Source organism: Cherax quadricarinatus, chromosome 5 (assembly GCF_038502225.1).
Source record: "Cherax quadricarinatus isolate ZL_2023a chromosome 5, ASM3850222v1, whole genome shotgun sequence".
NCBI classification, from domain to species: Eukaryota; Metazoa; Arthropoda; class Malacostraca; order Decapoda; family Parastacidae; genus Cherax; species Cherax quadricarinatus.
In genome coordinates, this window is record NC_091296.1 from 47935010 (window position 1) to 47962509 (window position 27500).

Consider the following 27500-nt stretch of genomic DNA (forward strand, 5'->3'; position numbering starts at 1 on the left):
CTGTATCATGATTCCAAGATGTTAAACAAGTGTGTAATTCATCATCCTGTCGGTTCTCTGAATCATTTGTCTACATTCCTCTCAGACAGAGCAACATCTTGGTATAGGGAATTCTACTCTTGTCTAATCTATAGACATGACCTAGTTACGCCTGTGGATTTGTCCAAGGTGACACCATCTACGAATGTTTCACCTCACGTTTCTGCAGTATATATGCTCCTCCACACATATGCTGTACTCTTTTGAAGACTAATGGACTGATCACATCGACTCCAGGCTGAGGGACTGATTACCCCAAACTACTACTGATCTTCAATCATTCTTCCCTGTATTAGACTGGGGAAGCCACTGGTTGGCGAAACGTTTCCACAATTAAGGTACCCAAGTGTTGCACAAGTGTCTAATTCATCAAACTTTTCGGATCTCTGAACCATTATCTGCATTACTACGATCTTGAATCACAGTTTCGTTCAGTCTTAACCTGGAGTTTGTTTTGGTCAAGCTTTACCTGCAGTTACTATTTTGTTCATAATTTACAAATTTGTTTGTGACCTGAGACAAGTTAATGACAGATGTCAGACACGTTAATAACAGATGTCACACAGATTAATAACAGATATCAGACAGGCTAATGACAGATGTCAGTCAGGTTAATGACAGATGTCAGACAGGTTAATGACAGATGTCAGACAGGTTAATAACAGATGTCAGACAGGTTAAAGACAGATGTCAGGTTAAAGACAGATGTCAGACACGTTAATAACAGATGTCACACAGGTTAATAACAGATATCAGACAGGTTAAAGACAGATGTCAGACAGGTTAATGACAGATATCAGACAGGTTAATGACAGATGTCGACAGGTTAATGACAGATGTCAGACTGGTTAATGACATGTGTCAGACAGGTTAATGACAGATGCCAGACAAGTTATGACAGATGTCAGACAGGTTAATAACAGATGTCAGACAAATTAGTGACGAATGTCAGACAGATTAATGACAGATGCCATACTCCTGTGAGGAAGAGCTTAATCTGTGCAATCCTTCTTGGACCTGGGAAAGTCGATTTTGTCCTGTATTAACCTGTTGGACTTATGTAAGCCAGCTTGACCTGTGTAGGAAAGCTTGACATGAATATATCAGCTTCTAATGTGTAATTATCTTGCCTTGCGTAAGTCTATCTTACCTGACTGTGTAAATCAGCTTTAACTTTATAAGTTAGCTTGACCTTTGTAAGCTGGCTTGAACTTTGCAAGTTCAAGCAAGTTAGATTGATCATTGTAAGTCAGCTTGACCCTTTAAGTTAACTTGACCTTTGTAAGTAGTCAGCCTCACCTTAATAAGTGAGCTTGACCCTTTGTAAGTCACTTTGACCTTTGTAAGTTAGCCTGACCTGTGTAAATCGTCTTGATATCTGTGAGGTTAGCCTCTATAAATCAGCTTGACCCGCGTAAGTCTGAACTGTGTAATTCATTTTGACCTGTATAAACTAGAATGATTGGCTCGACTCATTCAACCAGCGTCCTCCTAACTAATCAGCTTCATATTTGTTAACCAGCTTGATCTCATTTAACAGGCTTGAACTCGGTTAAATGTGTTGTTAAAATTTAATCCACTTCAACCCAGTTAACTTGCTGGACCTCACTTAACAAACTTAACCTCAGTTAACAAAGTAAACCTCTGTGTCACTGACCATAACATTCCTGAGAGCAGTGGTCGCCCGTAATCTAGTATCAACATCAATTCTATTTTTGGCCTATCTTTAGTCATCAACGTTTTCGATGATGTAGCACAGGTTCTCAAGTAGTGAAATATTGACGAAAAGATGGACGACGTGTAGGGAAGAATGTTATGTAGGTCTCCTGAGGAAGTAACCGGAAGCACTGCTTGTTACAAATCAGTAAATGTTCCCATTACATCAGAGATTTATAAACCTTGGTAATACACACCTTGATCAAGGTCCCAGGACCGAAAGCTTGTCTAATAAAATTGTCCTAGTGTTTGCACACGTGTTTTTCTTTAACCGCATCACAAACTACTCAGCAGTATACTCAGTATGTTGCTATTTTCGATGGCTTAAATACATTGGTCAGTTTGTAAGAGCACTATTAAACTTAACCATACAGGGCAGCCTGTATGATCACTGGTGAACGTGACCATAGAGGGTAGCCTGTATGATCACTGGTGAACGTGACCATAGAGGGTAGCCTGTATGATCGCTGGGGAACGTGAACATACAAGGCAGCGTATACGATCCTTGATGAACGTGAACATACAGACTCCCCTGGTAAGCTTAACCATACAGGTAAACCTGTACTATCCCTGGTGAAAGTGAACGTACAGGGCAGCCTGTATGATCCCTGGTAAGCTTGACCATACAGGTCAGCCTATATATCGCCTCGTTGACCTACACTTGCGGAACAGCCTGTTTGAATCCTAGTACGCCTAAAAAAATAATCAGAATTTTTTTTTTACTCGCTAGAGTGTTTATCTTTTTCAATGTAAAATATTCAGATCTAACATGATTGACTTGTAGCATTTAATAATCTTAAGTGAAGCGCTAAATCCGTGCGGATAATTTAGCACAAGAAATTGCACAGCTTCGACCCTCCCTTCTCTCAGTCTCTCCGCTCCCCCATAACAGCGGTCGACATCTCCAGTGTCCGTCATTATTATGTGAATGGTACTTAATTTTTGCTGTCGTAATATATCTTCACTAAATTACTATAATTAGGAGCAACTAATTGTTTGACATTCTATAATAGCTGTAATTAAGAATTTGATAATCCTCGTTGATAAAGGGTAATTTATTTTTGGAGTAATGATGTAAAACGTTCGTTCATAAGATTTGATTGGCAAACAATGCCGTCAGCTATGGTAGAGAGAGCTATGGTAGAGAGAGATAGCTGTGGTAGAGAGAGATAGCTATGGTAGAGATAGCTTTAGTAGAGACAGCTTTGGTAGAAAGAGATCTTTGGTAGAGAGAGAGAGCTATGACAGAGATATAGCAGAAAGAGACAGGTATAGTAGAGATAAAGATAGCTATGTTAGAGAGAGCTTTGGTAGAGATAGATATGGTAGAGACAGCTTTGGTAGAGAGAGACAGTTATAGTGAAGATAAGCAACTAAGAGAGAGACAGCTATGGTAAAGACAGCTATGGTAGAGAGAGAGCTGTAGTAGAGTGGGACATCTATGGTAGAAAGGGGGACAACTATGGTAGAGAGACAGCCATGGTAGAGAGAGTTATGGAAGAGAGAGCTGTGATGGAGATAGTTATGGTAGACAGCTAAGGTAGAAAGACAATTATGGTAGAGAGAGAGAGAGAGAGAGAGAGAGAGCTTTGGTAGAGAGACGATTATATAGAGAGAGAGCTGTGGTAGAGTGACAGGTATGGTAGAGGGACATGTATAGTAGAGGGACAGGTATGGTAGAGAGAGGGACAGCTACCTGGAGTCTACCTGAAGGGTATTCGGGGGTCAACGCTCCGCGGCCCGGTCAGTGACCAGGCCTCTCGTTGGGTCAGGGCCTGATCAACTAGGCTGTTACTGCTGGCCGCACGCAGCTCAACGTACGAACCACAGCTCGTCTGATCCAACACTGACTTTAGGTATATGTCCAGCTCCCTCTTGAATGAGCCAGGGGTCTACTGGTAATTCCGCTTATGACTGGTTGGAGGGCTTTTAAACAGTCTTGGACCCAGGACACTTGCTGTGTTTTCTCTTAGTGTACTAATGGCGTCCCTACGTTTCACTGGGAGTATGTTGTACCGCCTGCCAAGTCTTTTGCTTTCGTAGGGAGTGATTTCTGTGTGCAGATTAGGGACCAGTCCCTCTAGGATTTTCATGGTGTAGATTATAATGTATCTCTTTCGCCTGCGTTCCAGTGAGTACAAGTTAAGTGCTTCCAAGCGTTCCCAGTAGTTAAGGTGTTTGGCCTAACTTATATGTGCATTAACTGCATTGAAAGGAGATAATTACTGGCTTGGCATATTTCGTTTTGAAAGTTTTTATATTATTTATCTCTCTCTCTCTCTCTCTCTCTCTCTCTCTCTCTCTCTCTCTCTCTCTCTATATATATATATATATATATATATATATATATATATATATATATATATATATATATATATATATATATATATATATATAATATATACAGTAAGATCACAATGTGCAGAACAACCACTGCGAATAGACAGTGAAATTCCAATCGCTTTCGTGGTTTCTTATGTTATCAAGGAACTATATAGTTCATATAGATCCTTGAAAATGTGAGAAGTTACAAAAGCGCTTTTAATTTCACTATTTTTTCAGTGGTTGTTGGGAGTACAGTGTCTGCACTCTAAAGGAGAGGCGTTAATAGTGTAAAGCAACCCTCTGGCAAGAATGTGGCGTGGATGATGAAAGTTTTTCTTTTTCGGGCCACCCTGCCTTGGTGGGAATCGGCCGTCGTGTTAATAAATAATATGTATATATATATATATATATATATATATATATATATATATATATATATATATATATATATATATATACACACACACACACACACACACACACACACACACAACTACAAAGCAATCTGGACAGGCTGCAGACCTGGTCCAGCAATTGGCTCCTGGAGTTCAACCCCACCAAGTGCAAAGTCATGAAGATTGGGAAGGGCAAAGAAGACCGCAGACGGAGTACAGTCTAGGGGGCTAGAGACTACAAATCTCGCTCACGGAAAAAGATCTTGGGGTGAGTATAAAACCGGGCATGTTGAGAAATGGTTTTACCAACTAAGATATAATTTATAAATTTAAACATAGGGAACACTTAGCTGATAAAAGACAGCAAATCGTCTACACAGCCGCCCCTGCAGACGAGGTCTTGAATTGTTGTCATGATCATCTCTCAACGGGCTGGAATAGATCCTATTATGTAAACAATAATTTACCCCTAGGGGGTGTTATGTCAGCATATTTCATTCACTGATGGCTGACAAACTTACTTGTGTGGACTCAAAAGTCTGCACCTAACTGCCGACTATAGGTTGATTACAAACTCCTTGCGACTCAAGAACTGTGCAGTCCCCCGTACTACAAGAAATTCGTAACCTACCTTGCTCTTGTAGCGTGAGCTATGGTGTTCTTCACACCTTCGACAGGTATCGGTGACTTGATAGAAGCTGAAGTGTCCTTGGATGTCCACGTCTTCCATAGTCTAGGAATACGCACACTGGTACACTATGTTCCACAAGATTTGTCTTTATTGTTCACAATCTTATCACTAAAGAAGCTGATCACACTTCTCTTAAGTGTTTATTGTTTTATGAGACACTTTGTTCACACTAACGCACAGATCAGTGTTCTTTGTTGGTTATCCTGGCGTCAGTGTCACTCTCGGTAGAGTCAAAAGTAATCTGAAGACGCCACAGCACCCGACGCCGTCACTGCCCCCAGCACACAGGAAAAGCTGACCTAGTACTTTTACTTCCTTGCCACTTCCTCCATGAAGCAAAGCAGAATGTTTGATTCTTGCTGTCTTAAGCATAGACGACAACTATACACTATCTCTACCATGGTAATGAAGTGGGAGCAGGATTTTCCTTAATTGTCCTGCTAAGGTAAGAGATGGACTGTCTCTTATTAAACTACACTTGGCAACACTGCAAGGAGCGTCGGTCGAAGCGACCACGTCCCGTACTCGTACTGCATCTGCTATCAATTACTCGCTGTAGCAGTAAACAAAATGCTTGCCCCTTCTGAGAGGGCTGGGCCCCTCAGGGCTGAAAGGGGCTGAAGGGGGCTGATACCCCCCTCCTGGAGAAAATTTCTCCACAAGGCACATCTGAAATGCACATCAACCAAATAACTGCTACAGCATATGGGCGCCTAGCGAACCTCAGAACAGAATTCCGAAATCTCAATAAGGAATCGTTCAGGACCTTGTACACTGTGTACGTTAGGCCCATGTTGGAGTATGCGGCACCAGTTTGGAACCCACACCTAGCCAAGCACGTAAAGAAACTAGAGAAAGTGCAAAGGTTTGCAACAAGACTAGGCCCAGAGCTATGAGGTATGTCCTACGAGGAGAGGTTAAGGGAAATCAACCTGACGACACTGGAGGACAGGAGTGATAGGGGGGACATGATAACGACGTACAAAATACTGAGAGGAATTGACAAGGTGGACAAAAACAGGATGTTCCAGACATGGTGCACAGCAACAAGGAGACACAGTTGGAAGTTGAAGACACAGATGAATCACAGTGATGTTAGGAAGTATTTCTTCAGCCACAGAGTAGTCAGGAAGTGGAATAGTTTGGGAAACGATGTAGTGGAGGCAGTATCCATACATAGCTTTAAGCAGAGGTATGATAAAGCTCACGGCTCAGGGAGTGACCTAGTAGCGACCAGTGAAGAGGCGGGGCCAGGAGCTTGGACTCGACCCCTGCAACCTCAACTAGGTGAGTACACACACACACACACACACACACACACACACACACACACACACACACACACACACACACACACACACACACACACGCCCGCGCGCGCGACTCGCTGACAAGGTAACTAGTAACATTTAACTCAACTGACAGGTTGGAATTGGCAGGAGAGACAGAATACGTGAGTACAAAAAAATTGAAACTATTGACTAATTCACACAGGAAGAGAGAGAGAGACAGAGAGAGAGACAGAGAGAGAGACAGAGAGAGAGAGAGAGAGACAGAGAGAGAGACAGAGAGAGAGAGAGAGAGAGGGATGTTCCCCTGAGTTGCTTATAGCATACTGACTGGGGGAAGACTTGGGTACTCAGGGGTTGACAGGAGTGGAAGGAGTGGGTCGCCAAGACCACTCCACACCACTTGCCAAAGAAACTGTACTCACTTCCATCAAATGTGCCAATAAAGAACAATGCTATATATTACATCATGCAACACTTCTGAGTATAATTATATTATATACTGTTAAAGTAAATGTCACTTTTATACTGCTCGATGAAGGAGCCAAACATCTGTTGGCTCACACTTCAAATGCTTTCTCCTTCCATAATAACAAAGGCTGAGCCATGAACAAATGGGAGTAACATTGTCATACATAGTTACATCTAAAAAAGTTTCTGTATCCCACATTCTTCGTGATCATGATGATGCTGATGATAGTAATAATAATGGCAATAGTATCAATATCAATTGATATGTTGTAGTAATAAAATAAAATAATAAAATTATAATAAAATAATAATAATGAAATAATAGGAATAAGAAAATAATAATAAATAATATTCATAGTAATCTGAAGAATAGTACATAGAACATAAACAGGACTGTCAGGTCAGGTGAATAATTTCAGCGTTAGTTAATTTCAAGATAATTTTTTTAAACCTTTAACTGATTACACTGATGAATGTTGAATGTTTTTTCTGATTTCTATAATAACAGTGTGGCATCAAATGTACACCCGTTGTAACCTTTTATTCTCATGGTATATCACCCCCTCTTCATATACGTTATAACTACCAACTCGTACGCTAATTCCTCCGTCGCTCGTGCTCAAACTCATGGTTTGTTGCCTGCCCACAAGTTGTAGGTCATAACTAACATGCTGTCCCCTATCCACACGTTGTAACTCACAACTCATATGCTCTGTCCATTCCCACACGTCGCAACTCAAATGCCATGTCCCCTCCATTCACTTTATAACTCACCTCATATGCTATTTTATTATCCACACGTTGTAACTCACAATGTATATACTACTTCCCCTCAACATGCATTGTAAATTACACTTCGCATGCTATGTCCACTCCACACATTATAACTCACGTGCTAATTCCCTTCCCACGTTGTAACGCACATCTCGCATGATATTTCCCCTCCTACACCATGTAGCACACAACTCGCTTATTGTATCCTCTCCACACGTCTCTCTCCTATTGTTCCCTCCTTACCAAAAAAACACAACGCAGCTGTAGGGAAATGGAACAAGCTAAACTAATTAAGATAAGGACTGTACAGGTATTTAGATTGACTGACAGTTCACGTCTTCGCAGCCATCCTCGAAGTCGTGATCTTGAGAAACTGTCAGATCCACTCCCTAGGACTGCGTGAAAGAACTGATGGTAAGTATACTATTACCCCAAACGAGTGTTATTTCAGCATATCTCAGAGACTGAGTGCTGATGCCATTTACGTTTTTTTTGGCTCAGTGGCCCGCCCATTACTGCCGTCTATAAGACGGTTTCACTCCCCTTGTGTCTACATGAACAACAGCTCCCTTGTTTAACAAGTAAGATTGAAACCTACCGTGCCCTTGTAGCGTGAGCATTTATGACAGATATGGGTGACTTTATAGAACCAATAGTGTCCTAGGAAGAATGTCGCACTGTCTTCCACTACGTCGAGAAATTTGCAACACTCGTGTGGTTACACTACACTGTTCTTCAAGATTTGTCCTTTTCACAGTAATGTCACTACAGGAAGCTAAGCACACTTCTCCGTAATTGTTCTACCACGAATGCTGAGATTGTCATTGAGGCACTGCAACGAGCGATTCACCATGTCTTTGTCCGCTCTTCTTTGTCCGCTCTTATGGCGTGAAACATGAGTTGTCTGTACCAGGTTTTAAAGCAACGTGAACGCTCGTGCCCCGCTTCAGCCGCGGCTGCCCTGGGTGTCTCTAGCTACAAGGATCTGCTGAAATCAGCATTTTCCCCTTCCTTGTCAAACTGCAACAGGAAGCAATACAAGATTCTTGATTTCTTGTCTGCAGTAACTTATAAATGAAGTGGGTGCAGGGTTTTCCTTAATTTTCCTGCTCTCATTAACCCACATTGGTTGCAACACTGGTTTCTTACAAGTATGCCGTGACGCTCTAGTACGAACTGTTGATCAGAAGCTAGATGACATCTGCCCTTCCTGAGAGGGTCGTCCCTCAGGGCTGAAAGGGGATGAAAAGGGCTGAAGGGGGCCGATACCCCCCTCCCTAGAGAATCTCTACACTGGGGGCAGCGGAAGTTCACCGTATGTGAACATAAATCTGATTTTCTTACTCGCCTCCACTGCTGATTGCCTTTTCTGAACAGCTTTAGTCTGTAGAGTTTCTGAAGAATCACTGCGTTCGTTTTCAACACTGTCATTCTAACGGCACTAATTTATCTATTGTCAACTTATTCACTACACATTTGCTCAAAACATCACCTGTCCTGATGATCCCATTTGCATCATGATATATGGTCACAATTTTTCCAAGAGGTCACTGGGACCTCGGACCATCATTGTCAATAATCACTATGTCACCAGGTCTTAAGGACGCATGATTTTCAGGAACACCAGCTACATAGAAGTGTTCTCTCAGTGAGGTGAGATAGCCTTCTCACCAAATTTTCTCCCAAATTTTCTCACCAAATTTTCGTCTAAGTTGCTCAGGTTCGAAATAAGTAGGATCCGCTATGATTTCTTTATCATTCATGGGAGGAACAGCTTAGAGCTTTCTGTCATGGAGTAAATGAGATAAACTTAACACTTCTAAATTGTCCAGATCATCGGTAACATAAGTTATAGATCTGTTGTAGACCCTATTTTCTATTTCAGTTACGGCGGTACGAAATTCTAAGTCAATTCGCTCATGATGAAGAGTCTTCCTTAAACAACGTTTTACGATGCGTATCATTCATAAAATCCGCCGTGCCATGGAGCCTTAGGAGGAATGTATCTCCAAAGAGAACTGCGTTGATTCAGCATCTGTTGTACCTCTGGCTGATCAAAGATCTTGCTGATATAAGCAGCACCAGCAACAAAGTTCGTTGCATTGTCTGAAATCATTAATTTGGAACATAACCTTCTGGCTGCAACCCTTCTGAATAATTTGATAAAGGATTCAGCAGACATGTCAGTGGGTACTTCTAGGTGTACTGCTCTAGTCGTAGCTCAGGTGAACAAACAGATGTACACCTTGATGGGAACTTTGTCAACTGTTTTAGTTAATGTTATTGGTTCAGTGTAATCTACACCTTTCACCTCAAATGGAGTGACATGACAAACTCAGAGGGATATTGAGGTGAACTTGGGTACTGACGTACTAGCATATCGTAGTGACGGCACGTACTGCAGTGCCTTATTTGCTTTTTCACACTTGTCCTTGAGGTATCCAGTAGGAGTGTCGTATGTGACAAAGTGTATCAGCTACCCCACCATGTAACACGTTACTGTTGGCATTTTGAACAATCAGGATTGTTAGCCAATGATTCTTAGGGATCAGTATTGAATGTATTGCTTATTTAGTTAGTAAAGAATTATGTATTCTTCCTTGACATCTTATAATCTCTTCTGAGTTGATATAAAGTCATAAAGAATTAATCATACCAGTTTTCTTTTGGATTTATTCTGTGTTTCCAGAAATTTATGCTCTGTAGAAAAGACATTTTTCTGAATTAGGAAAATCATAATTAGATTTTATCCCTTTAATGAATTTAAAGGCAAGAGCTGTAACTCATAAGAGTTTACCCAAAGATGAGTATTTAGATCCATCAATTAATATTCCTGGCGTGTCTGTTGTATTTAAACAGAATATTTATGCTGTGAGCTTTTTGCTGAGGCCAGTTATTTTCATTAGAGAGCCATTTCGGTCCATGGAGCCATAATTTATTATCCATAAATTTCTTGGGTGGGACATGACGTGACAACATGTCAGCTGGGTTCTCTTGAATAGAGACGTGGAGAAAGAGATAATCTCTCTGCATCTCTTTTATTTCTGCTACTCTGTTCTGTACATAGACCAACTTACTCTTATTATTTCTTAACCACTGGAGAACTGCTTCATTATCACTCCAGATCACGGTTTTTTCAATAGCGAGATGATCAAGCACTTTGTTGAGATAGACAGCTAATTTTGTACCTACTTAGAGTGCTGTCAGTTCCAACTGTGGTACTGTTCTGACCTTCAAGGGTGCTACCCGGGCCTTTGTAGTAATTAGTGTACTTCCTTCACCACTACTCATGTAAGCTACAGCGCCATAACCTCTGGTTGACGCATCACAGAACACAAGTAATGTGTACTTGTTTCCCTCATGACCTATTTGTCTGGGAAATTTAATTTGATGAAGCTGTTTAAACTCCTTGGATGTTTCATCCCATGCTTGACTCATTTCTAGGGGCAAGTTCTCATCCGAACCTATTTTGAGCTTCCAGGCATCTTCAACAAGCATTTTACCTTTTATTGTAATTGGTGAGAAGAGTCCTAGAGGATCAAAACATTGTGATACCTCTGACAGTCAACAAGGTTTGGTGAGTGTACTGCATGATTTATTGTTTATCCTTTTTGAGGCTCAAAGTGTCTTCCTGTGTGTTCCAATTTAGTGCAAGTATGTTGTTGCACTCAAGAATTTCAGCTTCATGGAAGTTTCCTTAACCGAGTTGAATTAGTATTCCACATTCTTAGAGGCATATTTGCTTCTTCCATTTCCTTGTTCCCTTCTCTGCATAAACATTTCAAATCCTCTTTATTTACAGTACCTTGAAGATTGTCCACATAGAAACTTTTTTTAAGATTTCTTTAAAGGGACTTTCAGATTTCTTCAATAGCTTCTAGCAAGAATGGAGACGATGTTGCACCAAATAATACAGACTTGATACGATATGTTTTCACAAGACTTTGAGGATGATGTGGGTTTTCTGGCCACGAAAATCGAGTATAATTTCTATTTCTTGTAGGTCGACTCTTAAGAAAGCTTTGGAAATATCAGCCGTGTAGGCATATGGATTTGTGTGAAATTTCATAAGCACGTCTCCAAGCTTCTCAGTTAGTGCGAGTCCGGTCATCATACAGTCATTAAGACTTGCTACATTTTTAGCACGTTCGCTGCAATTATATACAACGCGTAGTGGAGTGGTTTCAGAATCCTTTCTGACTCCGTGGTGCGGGAGATAATGAGCTTCTGTTTTCAACTTGTCTTCGACTACTTCCTCGATGAATTTATTGTCCTCCTGAGCTCATGTATTTGTGCTTTCCTATTCCTCTGTGAGGTTTGTCAGGTCTATTTCGGTTCTTCACTTTCTTGTGGCTTGTCTGGTTTACCAGCGAGCTCGCACGATTTACCTCCAACGACGCTGCCGCCCTTCCACTCTTACCTTATCTTCCCTTCATGCAGACTTTTTTATTTTTTTCAGAAACTGCTTTACTATACGAGCTTTGACACACAGCCTTTAGCGTCCCTTCTAGCCCTTTTCTCCCGTCACCTCTGATCCCCTCTCCACCTAGCTGTATATAGCCCCGGCACTATTTTCTGCCCTGCAGGGCTGCATGACCCTTGTCGGTTTAGCGCTTTCTTTGATTATAATAATTTACTGGGAAATAATCTTTCTTTCATACTCCAGCCTGAGTCTCACTGTCCTCGTAAAATCTCTTTGTTGCTTTCAGTAACCTACCTTCTATTAGATACATTTGTAGCATCTACCACATTGCCCCGAATCCATCCTATCATACGCCTTTTCAAAATTCGTAAATGCCACAAAAGCCTCTTTACCCTTATCTAAATGCTGTTCACCTACAACTTTCACTGTAAACACTTGGTTTACACAGCCCCAAATCTTCCTGAATCCACCTTGTTCATCTACAATCCTGCTCTCCATCATACGTTTAATTCTTTCAATAATAACTCTACCATACAGTTTACCAGGTATACTCAATAGGCTACGTCCCCCAGGTCACTCTCTTTTTAACTTATATGCCTTTATGAAAGGAACAATTCGAGGCCTTCTCACAGACCAAGCCGTGGGGGTGTTGACCTCCGAAACCAAATCCAGGTATGCTCTCTGCCAATCCCTAGGTAAGTTACTCTCTTCCATACATTTTATTAAATACAAGCACTAACCACTCTCAACCTATATCCCCACCTGCTTTTAATATTTCTGTCTTTGCCAATCCATGCTCCTATATGCCCTTTCATTCTAACCATTGCTTCACACACCTCCCGCACACGCACAACTGGCTCTTTGTTACTCCTAAAAGATGTTATACCTCCCTGCCTAATACACGAGATCACAACTTTCCTATCTTCATCAACATTTAATAGTTCCTCGTAATATTCCCTCCATCTTTCCGGTACCTCTAACTCTCCATCTAACAACTTTCCATTCCAATTTTTAACTCCAGAAATCTTAATGACACGATTGCAAACAAACAATGTGGTGAGTCGTAAAACTCCAGACTCACCGCGAGTTCAGTCCCCACCCATACCGTTGTCTATTTTTAACTATTAAATGCATTCTTTACCTAGGATTTCTCAACTTATTAATGTCGATCCAAAACTTTTTCCTTTTCTCAACATAATTTGTTGATAACATATCACCCACTGTCTCAATTGCTATCCGTTTACATTCTTTCACCACTCTCTTAACCTCTCTTTTTCTCTCTATATACTCCTCCCTCCTTGAATAACTTCTGCTTCGTAAGAACCTCTCATATGTTTTTCTTTGGTTTTTCTTCTGTTTTGAAAATAAATACTCTGTTTATTCAAGGAGAGATTTTAACCACACGTTTGGTTTTGAAAAGACCTTCAAGGTTGTATCGTGTAAGTCCATAGTTGAACTAAATAACTTGGAATAAAATTTAAAAAAAAAATTATTAATTTCAATGTGAATATAAGTTCTGGGTTGCATAAATTAATTCACTCATAATGAATATTGTTGTTAATACTATTATACTATTATTACTGATATAATCTAGTATATACATTGTAATGGATATAATCTATGAGGATTTTAAGCTGTCCTTAACATGTCTCTCTGAAAATTTTCTTAAATTTGACTTAACTAAATGTTCACTACACTCCCACGCTCAGTGAATAGGGATTGCGTGTGAGGTCATTTGTGAGGTCACATTTCGGTTATATAAGTCTTCTGTTCGATTATTTTTATTATTACTTGATAATGAAAGAAATCACCAAAGTGCTTGGAATTTCGCTATATTTTTCTCTGTTGTCATTTAGCATATTATTATACCATATGGTTACTGTTAATTTATTGCGCATATATACATACTGTATATATACACAGATGCATACACTTCTCAGTGAATATACAGTGGGTCTGCTTCAAACAGTCTAGACGTTAACGAGGAATTATAGACGAATTCTACAGAAATAAATCCAAATTGGACATTTTACGAAGTTGTAAACCCCTCGGGGCAGGTGAGCGTGCGTGAAGGAGCGTGCTCACTATCATTTACATTGTCTCCTTGATTCATTCCTACTTATAGCACATCATAAAACACGGGTCGAGTTACGAGACTTAATAAATGCAGTTTGCTAAACCAGTCCAGCAACAGGGGAGGAGGGGGGAGAGGGTTACCCAGCAATGAATTAGGTACAAGAGCGATATTATAGTTATTGTTTGGGGGGAAATAGTCCCCTCGGCGAGTGAAGAAGGGGAAGAGGACGATGCCCTCAATATTTTTGATGCCCCTTTCGGCTGAGTGGGCTGGTAGGTGGGTGGGTGGATTGGTTTATATTTGTTTTTGTTAGGTATGTTTTATTTATCATGTTCTTTCTCTGGGCATAAATATCATTTCACGTGCAAGTACATAGATTTATTGTATACCATACGATGAGCTAGAACTCAAGGCTAAAATACATAAATAACCAGTAAATAGGAGAATAAAACTTCTGACGATATTTTGGTCCGGTTCTGACCATTAACCAGTCACACTGGCCACCTCCTTCCAGGGACCATTAACTAGTAGCACTGGCCTCCTCCTTCCTGGGACCATTAACCAGTAACACTGGCCTCCTCCCTCCAGGGACCATTAACTAGTAGCACTGGCCTCCTCCTTCCTGGAACCATTAACCAGTCACACTGGCCTCCTCCCTCCAGGGACCATTAACTAGTAGCACTGGCCTCCTCCTTCCTGGAACCATTAACCAGTCACACTGGCCTCCTCCCTCCAGGGACCATTAACTAGTAGCACTGGCCTCCTCCTTCCTGGGACCATTAACCAGTAACACTGGCCTCCACCCTCCAGGGACCATTAACCAGTAACACTGGCTTCCTCCCTCCTGGGACCATTAACCAGTAACACTGGCCTCCTCCCTCCTGGGACCATAAACTAGTAGCACTGGCCTCCTCCCTCCTGGGACCATTAATCAGTAACACTGGCCTCCTCCCTCCTGGGAGCATTAACCAGTAACACTAGCCTCCTCCCTCCTGGGACCATTAACCAGTAACGCTAGCCTCCTCCCTCCTGGGACCATTAACCAGTAACACTGGCCTCCTCCCTCCTGGGACCATTAACCAGTAACACTGGCTTCCTCCCTCCTGGGACCATTAACCAGTAACACTGGCCTCCTCCCTCCTGGGACCATAAACTAGTAGCACTGGCCTCCTCCCTTCTGGGAGCATTAACCAGTAACACTAGCCTCCTCCCTCCTGGGACCATTAACCAGTAACGCTAGCCTCCTCCCTCCTGGGACCATTAACCAGTAACACTGGCCTCCTCCCTCCTGGGACCATTAATCAGTAACACTAGCCTCCTCCCTCATGGGACCATTAATCAGTAACACTGGCCTCCTCCCTCCTGGGACCATTAACCAGTAACGCTAGCCTCCTCCCTCCTGGGACCATTAACCAGTAACACTGGCCTCCTCCCTCCTGGGACCATTAACCAATAACACTGGCCTCCTCCCTTCATGTGACATTGTGACTAGTTAATGGTGCAAATCGGACTGAAATGTCCTCATGGGTTTCATGTTACTAAAAGTGAAAAAATTTATTTGGTATAGTAGTAAAAAACAAAGACTTGTGGCCTTCATTGTTAAAGAATAGTAGGCAAGAAAGAAGCAGTTTTATTCGCCATGGAAATAAAAGTCATTAAACTGAAAGAGATAGTCTTATAGAATGGTAGTTTTTATTCATAATGGTAATAAAGCAAAGTCAGTAAAATAGGGATAGTCTAAGACGTAAAAAAGTAATAGGTTTCATTTGCTAAGGTAAAGACCTGGGTAATAAAGTAAGGTCAATAATACCAACGAGGTAGTAAAAACTGATTAGCAGTGAAAGTGGCAGCCTTACTTGACACGGTACATTTTTCGCTGTCACTAAAAACTGGTAAAAAACGGAATAATGAACCACTGTTATAACATAGTCTTTCTTTGTACACAAGTAATTTATTATTTAAAGGTAAATAAATTACTTAAGGTAATATTGCGTTAGATAGCAAAACAATGGGGTATACAAGGGGAAAGGTAGCAAATGTTTCATTATTTTACTAACCAAATATTGACTTATCCTTGGTTATTCACCATCTTAATATAGCATACTACATTGTTACATATATATATATATATATATATATATATATATATATATATATATATATATATATATATATATATATATATATATATACACACACACACAAAACAACCACTGTGAAAGAGTAGTGAAGTTCCAAACGCTTTCGTAACTACTCACATTGTCAAGGAACTATGAAAGTAATACAGCAAAGGAAGGCAATTAAAGGGCTTAGACCACACCTCACAGTCAACTCCCACAACAAAGAAACACCTGACGCGGGACAATACCGGACTCATAAGAAAAGAGGAACACCGTAGTAGGTCCGCTGGTCTAACTAGACAGGTCCTCACGACAAGGTTTATTATTTGTCCAATGTATTATTAAACTCTAACCAAATTTTATTAATTATAAATGAATCTAATTTATACAAACCTAAGGAAATATTCATATTATTTTCAAAACTGCTTTTTATGAAACAAGATTCAATTATATTTCTGTCAACCATGGACTTGCTTGATACAACTTTCTCAACTTTTTGAAAATCATTTGGATGGTTAAAGTCTCTCACATGAATAAATAGAGCATTGGAATCTTGTCCAGTTCTAATGCTATATTTATGTTTTAATCTAAGTTCGAGACTTTTACCAGTTTGACCGTAATAAACTTTATCGCAAATTTTACAAGGAATCTTATGGACACATCCGTCAGCATTTTGGGGGGAATTCTTTATCAAAAGTTTTTTTTTACTGTATCAAGATTTTTAAATACAACTTTAATATTAAAAGTCTTAAGAAGAGAAGGCATATCAGCCAAATTTTCATGGTAAGGGAGAACCAACATATTTTTAGTTGAATAAGGTTGGTTGTCCCTTTTTGGGTTGTAAAAAGTATTTCTAGCAATTTTAGATGATTTATCAATTACATTTCTCTGGTTTTTCAGATCATTGGCTATTTCATAAATTTTGGATATTTCTTCATCTATGAACTCTGGACTACAAATACGTAAAGCTCTCAAAAACATTGATGAGAAAACGGACAGTTTAACTTTATCTTGATGGGAAGAATAATAGTGTACATAGGAACAGTTATTTGTAGGTTTTCTGTAAATTTTAAATTTGAATTCATTATTACTCTTAAGGCTTGCAACAAGACTAGTTCCAGAGCTAAGGGATATATCCTCTGAGGAGAGGTTTCGGGAACTCAACCTGACAATGCTTGAGAATAGGGGGGACATAACGTATAAAATACTGAAAGGAATTGGCAAGGTGGACGTAGCCAGAATGTATCAGAGAAGGGACACAGAAATCATAGGGATGTTAGAAAGTATTTCTTTAGTTTAGAGCTGTCAAGAAGTGGAACAATCTGTAAAGGGAGGTATTAGAGGCAGGATCCATACATAACTTTTAGAAAAGGCTTTAAGAAGGCCTTGGTAGTAGGGATAGAGTAGACTTTGCAGACACTAGCGAAGAGGTGGGGCCAGGAGCTATGACTCTACCCATGTAACCACATAGTTAAGTACACGTTCAATGGCCAAAGTGCCGGTCACTCAACCTGTGATACCTAAGGAAGGCACAGTACACTGAGATTCATCATCCAACAAAGACTGGCAATTTTTCTGACATAAAACATCTTTACAATAAGAGTGTAATTTATTAGCCGTCATATTAGCGGTGAAAGTAATCTTCATTGTTAATGCAAAGGTAAATTCCAGTAGGCTTTACAAGATGACATTTGTAGTTTTGTGATAGACAACCCTCCCCCCCCCCCCGATTCACAGTAGAAGGTCGAGAGTTCAGTTCAGGGTCAGTGGCAACGCCTGCTTGATTCCTTATGCCTGTTGACAGTGTTCACATAGCAGTAAATAGGCACCTGGAGCTGAGGGAAGGCTTTATTAAACACTAAACGTGATTTGACGTGGAAAGGAGCTGAGGTATGTTATCAGGTTATAGCCTGTTAATTCAATGATGTATTGCTTATTTTCTGTATGCAATGAGACTTTACCACATTTTCAGTTTTATAGAATTAAATGTTCTTGATGGCACTGGACAGAGTGTATAGAGATTGCTTAATGTTGACTGTACTTGGTTATGGAAAAAAGAGTGCCTAAGGTCTATAAATTTAAAAATCTTGGGCAATCAACATCTTGTACAATCAAGGTTGTAGAGTGCGGTACACTGGAGACAGTGTTACTACAATTGTACACTCAAGGAAGTAGAATGAAGCTCTGTTGGAAGCCAGAGCATAAAGTAGCTCGTCAGCAGTACGCAGCATTTCCTTTTGAAAGCCACATATACAAAGAATCAATACCGGAAACGCTATATCATTATTATTTATTGGTCAAGGCCTTTCAGACTGTCACTTCATATATGTATTATATTTCCTGAGTTGCTTATAAGGCTTAGAGTCTTCGAAGAATTTAGAAACTGAGTTCGATTTGCATTTTGATGTGTTTTAATTGTTCAGGAAATACCTCACGCATAGCTATCATAAAAGGTGACATACCAATGATGCCATTTAATTAATACCAATAATCACCACCAATTTTCATAGCCACTTCTATCACTAGTGACTGCTAACCAACGGAAGATTCCAGAAATGAACGGATTCATGTTGTAATCTACTTATAAAAGATAATGTTTTATTGAAATATTCCACCCACGAGGGACTTTATCCAATATAGGGACAGTAAAACAGCTGTAGAGTTGCTTGGTGCACAAAACGGATAATACCAGTCAGCTTTGTCCTGATGACTAAAATTTAATTAGTTAAAAATTCTGCCGATATTGAAGCTTTCATTGTTCTGCGCACCTGCATTGCCAACACAAATAACAGTTTTTGAACAAAGGCATTTACTGAAGCTCTCTTCCTTAAAGTTTAGCATCATTCCACATCACAAGCTCATTATTATTTCTATGAAAAAGGTTCACTGGCACTGTGGTGTTTGTCTGACTCTCCCATACATACTTTCTTGCATCCCTCACATGGTATAACATAAACACCTGCTTTAGTATCAGTTAGTTCTGTGGGTTTCTTGTTAGTTGAGCTTTTAATGATAGTGCTGGAAGTGGTAGTTCCTCTAATGATTCAAATAGAAAGTGGCATTGTAAATATTGAGCCTTCCATGTTATTTATACTTAGAGGAATTTGTCCTCATATTCCTTTTACTCGATGTTCTCTACATTTAGCTATGGGCTGTCTTTCAAAGTGAACCAGAAATCAACCAAAAAAGACGATTTAATGAGCTTCTAGTGGTATCAAGGAAACGCGAGGGAAACGTGGAGTAATCGAATTCTCTCTGAGGGCTTATAGAGTTTGTAGCCTTGAATATCATGAGGAAGAATGTGACTACATTGACCTAGCTTTCTCTAAGCTACACGTCAACTCTCATTTCTTTAAATACTGTGGAAGCTGTGCTCTGAAAATCATCGACATCCAAAGCTACTATAATCTCTGTAAAAATTTTATCCTCAACAGTAAGATGGCTAAAAAGTATTTCCAATGACTATAAGTGAAATAGTTGTATAGTTACTATCAGCACTACCATTTGAGTCTGAACAAGCAAGAAACTCACAACCCTATTTGAATCCAAATCTTGAGTTGTCATACCATGTGAAGAATGCTTGAAAATATATGTTGATGAGACAGCTAGCGACTTAATTGTGTCAATGATCATAAGCACTCTTGCCATACTGCAATATTTAATAATACCTGTGTTATTCACCGTAAGAGTCACGACCACATGATAACGTGGAATGATGCCAAACTTATTCTGAAGAAAGAGGATTTACAGAAACGCCCTTGTTTAAAACCTGTGTTCATTTGCTTTGGTACTCTTTACGTGCAGAACACAGGGAGCTTCAATATCTCCAAAGTTTTAGCTAAATACATCTTAGACCGTCAGGTATTACCTATGTTGAGCAAACCGCTGACTCAATAACTCACGTCCACACTACTAAACATTTCCCACTCTTCTTTCTCTACATTGGATTCATAAAGCCCCTGGTTGGCGAAACATTTCCAAATTAGTTATCTCAAGTTGCAAAAGAGTTTTTTTCTTTTACACATTTGTTGGCATTAAATACATTAGAAAATTCATTAGAACATTCATTTGTGCTCGTTACTACAAAGATTAAACTTGATTTCTCACATAAAGGAAAAGACGATTCTCTTCTTGGATTTAAAACCCTTAACTATGTTTTACTTTCCATCACATTTCTTCGCTAAACATTATTGCCTCATCAAATATGGAAATTCTGAGAAGTTGTTGTAGATGGTGGAGGAGTTTGAGAGTGTGTATAAATGAAGTGAATTGAAAGTTAACAAAGCAAGTAGGCAGATGTAGAGACAACGAAAATTTAGAACTCAGGAAGAGAGTATGTGGCTCCAGATATGTAATATGAAGATGACGTGAATCGCAATTTAGAGCGAAATTTGTGGAAATCCTTTCTTGTGTGAAGAACGATTTTTATTGTTGCAGGAAATTTGGAGGCCGGAGACAGTAAATTTATCTTCTGATATCATTACTTAGTTTAAATACTGTGCAGAGAATTAAGACGCTGTGGTGCTATGAAAGGTGTAATTTTTAGAGATTTTTGTATCACTTAAAAAGAGTGGAGCCGCCCAAAAGGTTTAAGAAGGTGCATTATTTTTTTGGTAGATGGTAGGTGTATTGTAGGGGTCATACTAGGAAACAACAAGTGTGAATGTATCAGATCCAAGTGATGAATGATCCTGGTACTGTTGGGTGTTGGCTTGAAGTTATAGACACAACCTGGTTAGCGAAATTTGAGTTTTAGGTGTGTGAAGTTGAGAGTGGTTTCAAAAATATCCCGCACTTACGAGAGCAAACTTAAGATAATGTTTTGGTCCTTTTTGAAACATTGTCAAGTCTCAACTGGTCAAGAAAATGCAGAAAAAAACAAAAGATGGGAGGGGAAAGAAGGTAGTAGTTGTAGTAATAGAAATAGCAGTAATAGTACTGTTGTTATTACTATTATTACTAGTAATAATTTTTCTACCACCACCACCACCACTGCTACCACTCCGTTCATTCTCCTCGCCCCTCCCATCCTGTCTTCTGACCCTTTCTATTTTTATCTCGCTCAAGTGTAACTTGACAATGATACAGGTGGCCCGAAGCGTCGTTATAACTTTCCTCTCCTAAGTGCACGTTATTTGTAAATTGTTCCAGCCACAATATCGTGACTTCTTTTAATTGGATGTTGGGATTCAGTGGATAGTTATATTTGTATAATTCTACAATGACATCAAAGGATCACTTTCTGTTTAATGTGTTTGATTCTCGGTTCAGTTGCCTTCAGAAAATGTTTGCATACGAATGTTTGTCAGCGACTGCTTCTCTATTATTGTAGCATCACTCTCTTTCCCCAGACTTGACCTGCGAGAAAGCGGAGACAAGGAGGTGTATGCTGACCCGGAAATCAAAGGTCGCGTGAGGTCAGAGCTTACTGGCAGCTACTTGATCCTTGACCCTCTGTTAGGCTCTGATGCCGGCAGGTACAAGTGTCGGGTCGACTTCCAGGACGGACCCACCTTGTCTGCCCTCGTTAACCTCACAGTCTACGGTGAGTTAGTTGATGTCTCACCTTTTTTCAGACTTCACAGTTCACAGTGTTTGCCACTCTCACCACACGGTGAACGGATGTAACCCTCCTTCGTCATCTTTGATAAAGATCGCTTGAAATGTTATTACAGCACTCGTGTAAACATTAAGAAATACTAAGCGCGTAGGAGAAGGGTTGCCAACCTGGGGTGCACGCACCCCTAGGGGTTTACACACGCCCAGGGGTGCGAGATGACATTTCAGCGGGTGCGACAAAGAAGCCTAATGAAAAGCACAGTTCAGCTTATCTTCCAAAGCCTTTTCTAATTGCTCAGTTTATATTTGCATTTTATGCATTGAATTAAAAACATATTTTTTGAGTTCTATTTGCTCACCTGCGCTTCAATTTGTGATTCAAAAATTAGAAATTTGACTTCATCTTCAAATGTGATATTACTTTTGTACTGGGTGCAACATTAATCAAACATTTCCTGGAGGTGCCGGGCACAACACCAATTTTGGGAACTCCTGAAGGAGGAGAACATATAGCGTCAGAGAAATGGAAGGTAATAATTAGGTTTGATATGAAGAAGAGAGTTACTTCAAGCACCTGCTCTCCTCCCTTTCCCAAGAGGGAACATACCTCTGTGGAAAAACCTTATACACAACTCGTGTCCAATTTTTGTTTTTGATATCCCTTCTGCATAATATAAATCTTGCAAACATGTCTTTTATTTCCTGGAAGATTTTCTTGTCTCCTTTTTTTAAGTGACTAAACTTTATTTTTTTTTTCTCTCCTTAAATTTCTGAGAAATTATGACATGTACATTATACTGGTTTTTTTTAACTTGTATCCGAATGGCAACGGTGATTTTTAATTTCATATTCATAACCAGTTCCTCTACGTAAGTTCTCAAGATTAAATTAAGTTTTGTTTAGTTTACGCTAGGCTTCGTTAAGCTACGTTATGCTGCGTTGCTGTACATTAATTTACGTTAGCCTGCGTTCAATTATGTCACTGTGCTCTAGCTTGCGTTTAGTTGCGTTTATTTATATTACTGTGCACTAGATTACGTTAGGATATATTTACTTATGTTACTGTGCGTTGGGTTACGTCCGGTTGCGTTTAGTTTCGTTAGGCTACGTAGGTTACATTGTGTTACGTTAAGGGACGTTACATTACGTTTGATATCGGTAGGTAACTTTAGTTTACCTTATTCTACATTAGATCATGTTACGCTACGTTAGGTTACGTAGAATATGCTGGGTTACGTTTGGTTACACTAGGTGACGTAGGTTACTATGTGATACTTTAGGGAACGTTAGGTTATATTTTTCAGAGCCCTTAGAATTTGTAGCCCTGAACTGTATTACGGGGGAAGTTTGAAATATCTATGAAGTTGACACTAACATATAATATCCATGAATGTTCGGTAATACAGGTTGTCATAAGCTAAAAAATAAAGAAAATATACAGAAGAGATCCTAACACAGAATATTAGATTGAGAATATGTTGATTTTACCATAAAATGAAAATTTCTCTAACCTCCCAAAGGCTCTTGATTAATGTTAAAGTTGTATTTAAATATAACAACACCGTATAAAACTAATTAAAAATTCGCCTAAGGAATCTTTAGTTTGTGTATCCTTCACTTCTCGTAAAAGTTGTGATGGCTTTCTCTAGGACAAACTGGTCTCTTGAGACTAGATTAAAGCAACATAAATACGATATAACTGCTGGACAAAAATCCAGTGCTCTGTTCATTCATGTGAGGGATACTGGCCTTTGTTAAGGCATTGGCTTAAGCCGGTGGGAGAATTGAACCTGCCTCGCATGGGCCAGTAGGCCTGCCTTCTTTCTTATGTTCTTTTTGTAGAATTGACTAATGCTAAAGAATTACTTCCCTGCATTTCTACAGTTAAACGAAATATTGTGGAATCATTAATGCAGTGGGCCAGTGAACCTACTACAGTGCTCCTTTCTTATGTAATTTTTTTATGGCATTAATTTCAGTTAACTCTACCAATTTTCCTTCTTACTGGTGTAATTTAATTTTAATACATTTAAAGGCTTCACTTATTTGCAATTGGCCATTGTATTGGAAAAGGTCTGTTATTATATATAATCGAGACTTGTACTCCTTCTATAGTGCATTGCAAGTTAGGCAGCATCTCACTTGGTGAGTTGTTGCCAGCTCTGAGGTATCACCTCCGTGTTTAACAGAAAATGAGCTTCTGCATCTCACATTTTTTCTGATTATGCGTGTGTAAGCACGGAACCGCTCAGGTGCTTTTCATATTTTCTCTATGGTGCGTATATGTCTTGCCGAATATGTAAAATTGGTCAATTGGCAAAAACTCATTAAAATTTAAGTACTTTCTAACATTTTATCTTAAATATATATATTTAATGTAAAAAATAATTTTGCAAAAGAAGAGCATCAGAAAACTTACCTAACTTTATTATAAGAAGCGCAATTTAATTTATCATAATCTAACTATTTATTAGATAACTGTACAATAATTTAATAAACAAACACAATGAAAAAGTTTTTTTCATTAGGTTCAGAATAATTTTTGCATACACAAATTTTTGCTTGCCTTATTCGGCAAAGAGTGTAAAACTTGCTATTTAAGCCAAAATAGCAAGTTTTACCAGGATATATATATATATATATATATATATATATATATATATATATATATATATATATATATATATATATATATAATTTATTTTTTTTTTTTATTATCACACTGGCCGATTCCCACCAAGGCAGGGTGGCCCGAAAAAGAAAAACTTTCACCAACATTCACTCCATCACTGTCTTGCCAGAAGGGTACTTGACACTACAGTTTTTAAACTGCAACATTAACACCCCTCCTTCAGAGTGCAGGCACTGTACTTCCCATCGCCAGGACTCAAGTCCGGCCTGCCGGTTTCCCTGAATCCCTTCATAAATGTTACTTTGCTCACACTCCAACAGCACGTCAAGTATTAAAAACTATTTGTCTCCATTCACTCCTATCAAACACGCTCATACATGCCTGCTGGAAGTCCAAGCCCCTCGCACACAAAACCTCCTTTACCCCCTCCCTCCAACCTTTCCTAGGCCGACCCCTACCCCGCCTTCCTTCCACTACAGACTGATACACTCTTGAAGTCATTCTGTTTCGCTCCATTCTCTCTACATGTCCGAACCACCTCAACAACCCTTCCTCAGCCCTCTGGACAACAGTTTTGGTAATCCCGCACCTCCTAACTTCCAAACTACGAATTCTCTGCATTATATTCACACCACACATTGCCCTCAGACATGACATCTCCACTGCCTCCAGCCTTCTCCTCGCTGCAACATTCATCACCCACGCATCACACCCATATAAGAGCGTTGGTAAAACTATACTCTCATACATTCCCCTCTTTGCCTCCAAGGACAAAGTTCTTTGTCTCCACAGACTCCTAAGTGCACCACTCACTCTTTTTCCCTCATCAATTCTATGATTCACCTCATCTTTCATAGACCCATCCGCTGACACGTCCACTCCCGAATATCTGAATAAGTTCACCTCCTCCATACTCTCTCCCTCCAATCTGATATTCAGTCTTTCATCACCTAATCTTTTTGTTATCCTCATAACCTTACTCTTTCCTGTATTCACCTTTAACTTTCTTCTTTTGCACACCCTACCAAATTCATCCACCAATCTCTGCAACTTCTCTTCAGAATCTCCCAAGAGCACAGTGTCATCAGCAAAGAGCAGCTGTGACAATTCCCACTTTGTGTGTGATTCTTTATCTTTTAACTCCACGCCTCTTGACAAGACCCTCGCATTTACTTCTCTTACAACCCCATCTATAAATATATTAAACAACCACGGTGACATCACACTTCCTTCTCTAAGGCCTACTTTTACTGGGAAAAAATTTCCCTCTTTCCTACATACTCTAACTTGAGCCTCACTATCCTCGTAAAATCTCTTCACTGCTTTCAGTAACCTACCTCCTACACCATACACTTGCAACATCTGCCACATTGCCCCCCTATCCACCCTGTCATACGCCTTTTCCAAATCCATAAATGCCACAAAGACCTCTTTAGCCTTATCTAAATACTGTTCACTTATATGTTTCACTGTAAACACCTGGTCCACACACCCCTACCTTTCCTAAAGCCTCCTTGTTCATCTGCTATCCTATTCTCCGTCTTACTCTTAATTCTTTCAATTATAACTCTACCATACACTTTACCAGGTACACTCAACAGACTTATCCCCCTATAATTTATGCACTCTCTTTTATCCCCTTTGCCTTTATACAAAGGAACTATGCATGCTCTCTGCCAATCCCTAGGTACCTTACCCTCTTCCATACATTTATTAAATAATTGCACCAACCACTCCAAAACTATATCCCCACCTGCTTTTAACATTTCTATCTTTATCCCATCAATCCCGGCTGCCTTACCCCCTTTCATCTTACCTACTGCCTCACGAACTTCCCCCACACTCACAACTGGCTCTTCCTCACTCCTACAAGATGTTATTCCTCCTTGCCCTATACACGAAATCACAGCTTCCCTATCTTCATCAACATTTAACAATTCCTCAAAATATTCCCTCCATCTTCCCAATACCTCTAACTCTCCATTTAATAACTCTCCTCTCCTATTTTTAACTGACAAATCCATTTGTTCTCTAGGCTTTCTTAACTTGTTAATCTCACTCCAAAACTTTTTCTTATTTTCAACAAAATTTGTTGATAACATCTCACCCACTCTCTCATTTGCTCTCTTTTTACATTGCTTCACCAGTCTCTTAACCTCTCTCTTTTTCTCCATATACTCTTCCCTCCTTGCATCACTTCTACTTTGTAAAAACTTCTCACATGCTAACTTTTTCTCCCTTACTACTCTCTTTACATCATCATTCCACCAATCGCTCCTCTTCCCTCCTGCACCCACTTTCCTGTAACCACAAACTTCTGCTGAACACTCTAACACTACATTTTTAATCCTACCCCATACCTCTTCGACCCCATTGCCTATGCTCTCATTAGCCCATCTATCCTCCAATAGCTGTTTATATCTTACCCTAACTGCCTCCTCTTTTAGTTTATAAACCTTCACCTCTCTCTTCCCTGATGCTTCTATTCTCCTTGTATCCCATCTACCTTTTACTCTCAGTGTAGCTACAACTAGAAAGTGATCTGATATATCTGTGGCCCCTCTATAAACATGTACATCCTGAAGTCTACTCAACAGTCTTTTATCTACCAATACATAATCCAACAAACAACTGTCATTTCGCCCTACATCATATCTTGTATACTTATTTATCCTCTTTTTCTTAAAATATGTATTACCTATAACTAAACCCCTTTCTATACAAAGTTCAATCAAAGGGATCCCATTATCATTTACACGTGGCACCCCAAACTTACCTACCACACCCTCTCTAAAAGTTTCTCCTACTTTAGCATTCAGGTCCCCTACCACAATTACTCTCTCACTTGGTTCAAAGGCTCCTATACATTCACTTAACATCTCCCAAAATCTCTCTCTCTCCTCTGCATTCCTCTCTTCTCCAGGTGCATACACGCTTATTATGACCCACTTCTCGCATCCAACCTTTACTTTAATCCACATAATTCTTG

At 39.7% G+C, this 27500-nt stretch overlaps 1 protein-coding gene across 2 annotated transcripts in view; it reads left to right on the forward strand.

Moving 5' to 3' along the window:
- The window catches only part of LOC128685132 (protein turtle homolog B-like), a 519018-nt gene that overhangs the window by 217056 nt on the left and 274462 nt on the right, over positions 1–27500 (forward strand). For both annotated transcript variants that reach the window (XM_070101774.1, XM_070101768.1), the window contains one exon: positions 21672–21865. In XM_070101774.1, coding sequence (XP_069957875.1) covers positions 21672–21865 — 194 coding nt within the window. The remainder of the gene's footprint in view (positions 1–21671; positions 21866–27500) is intronic.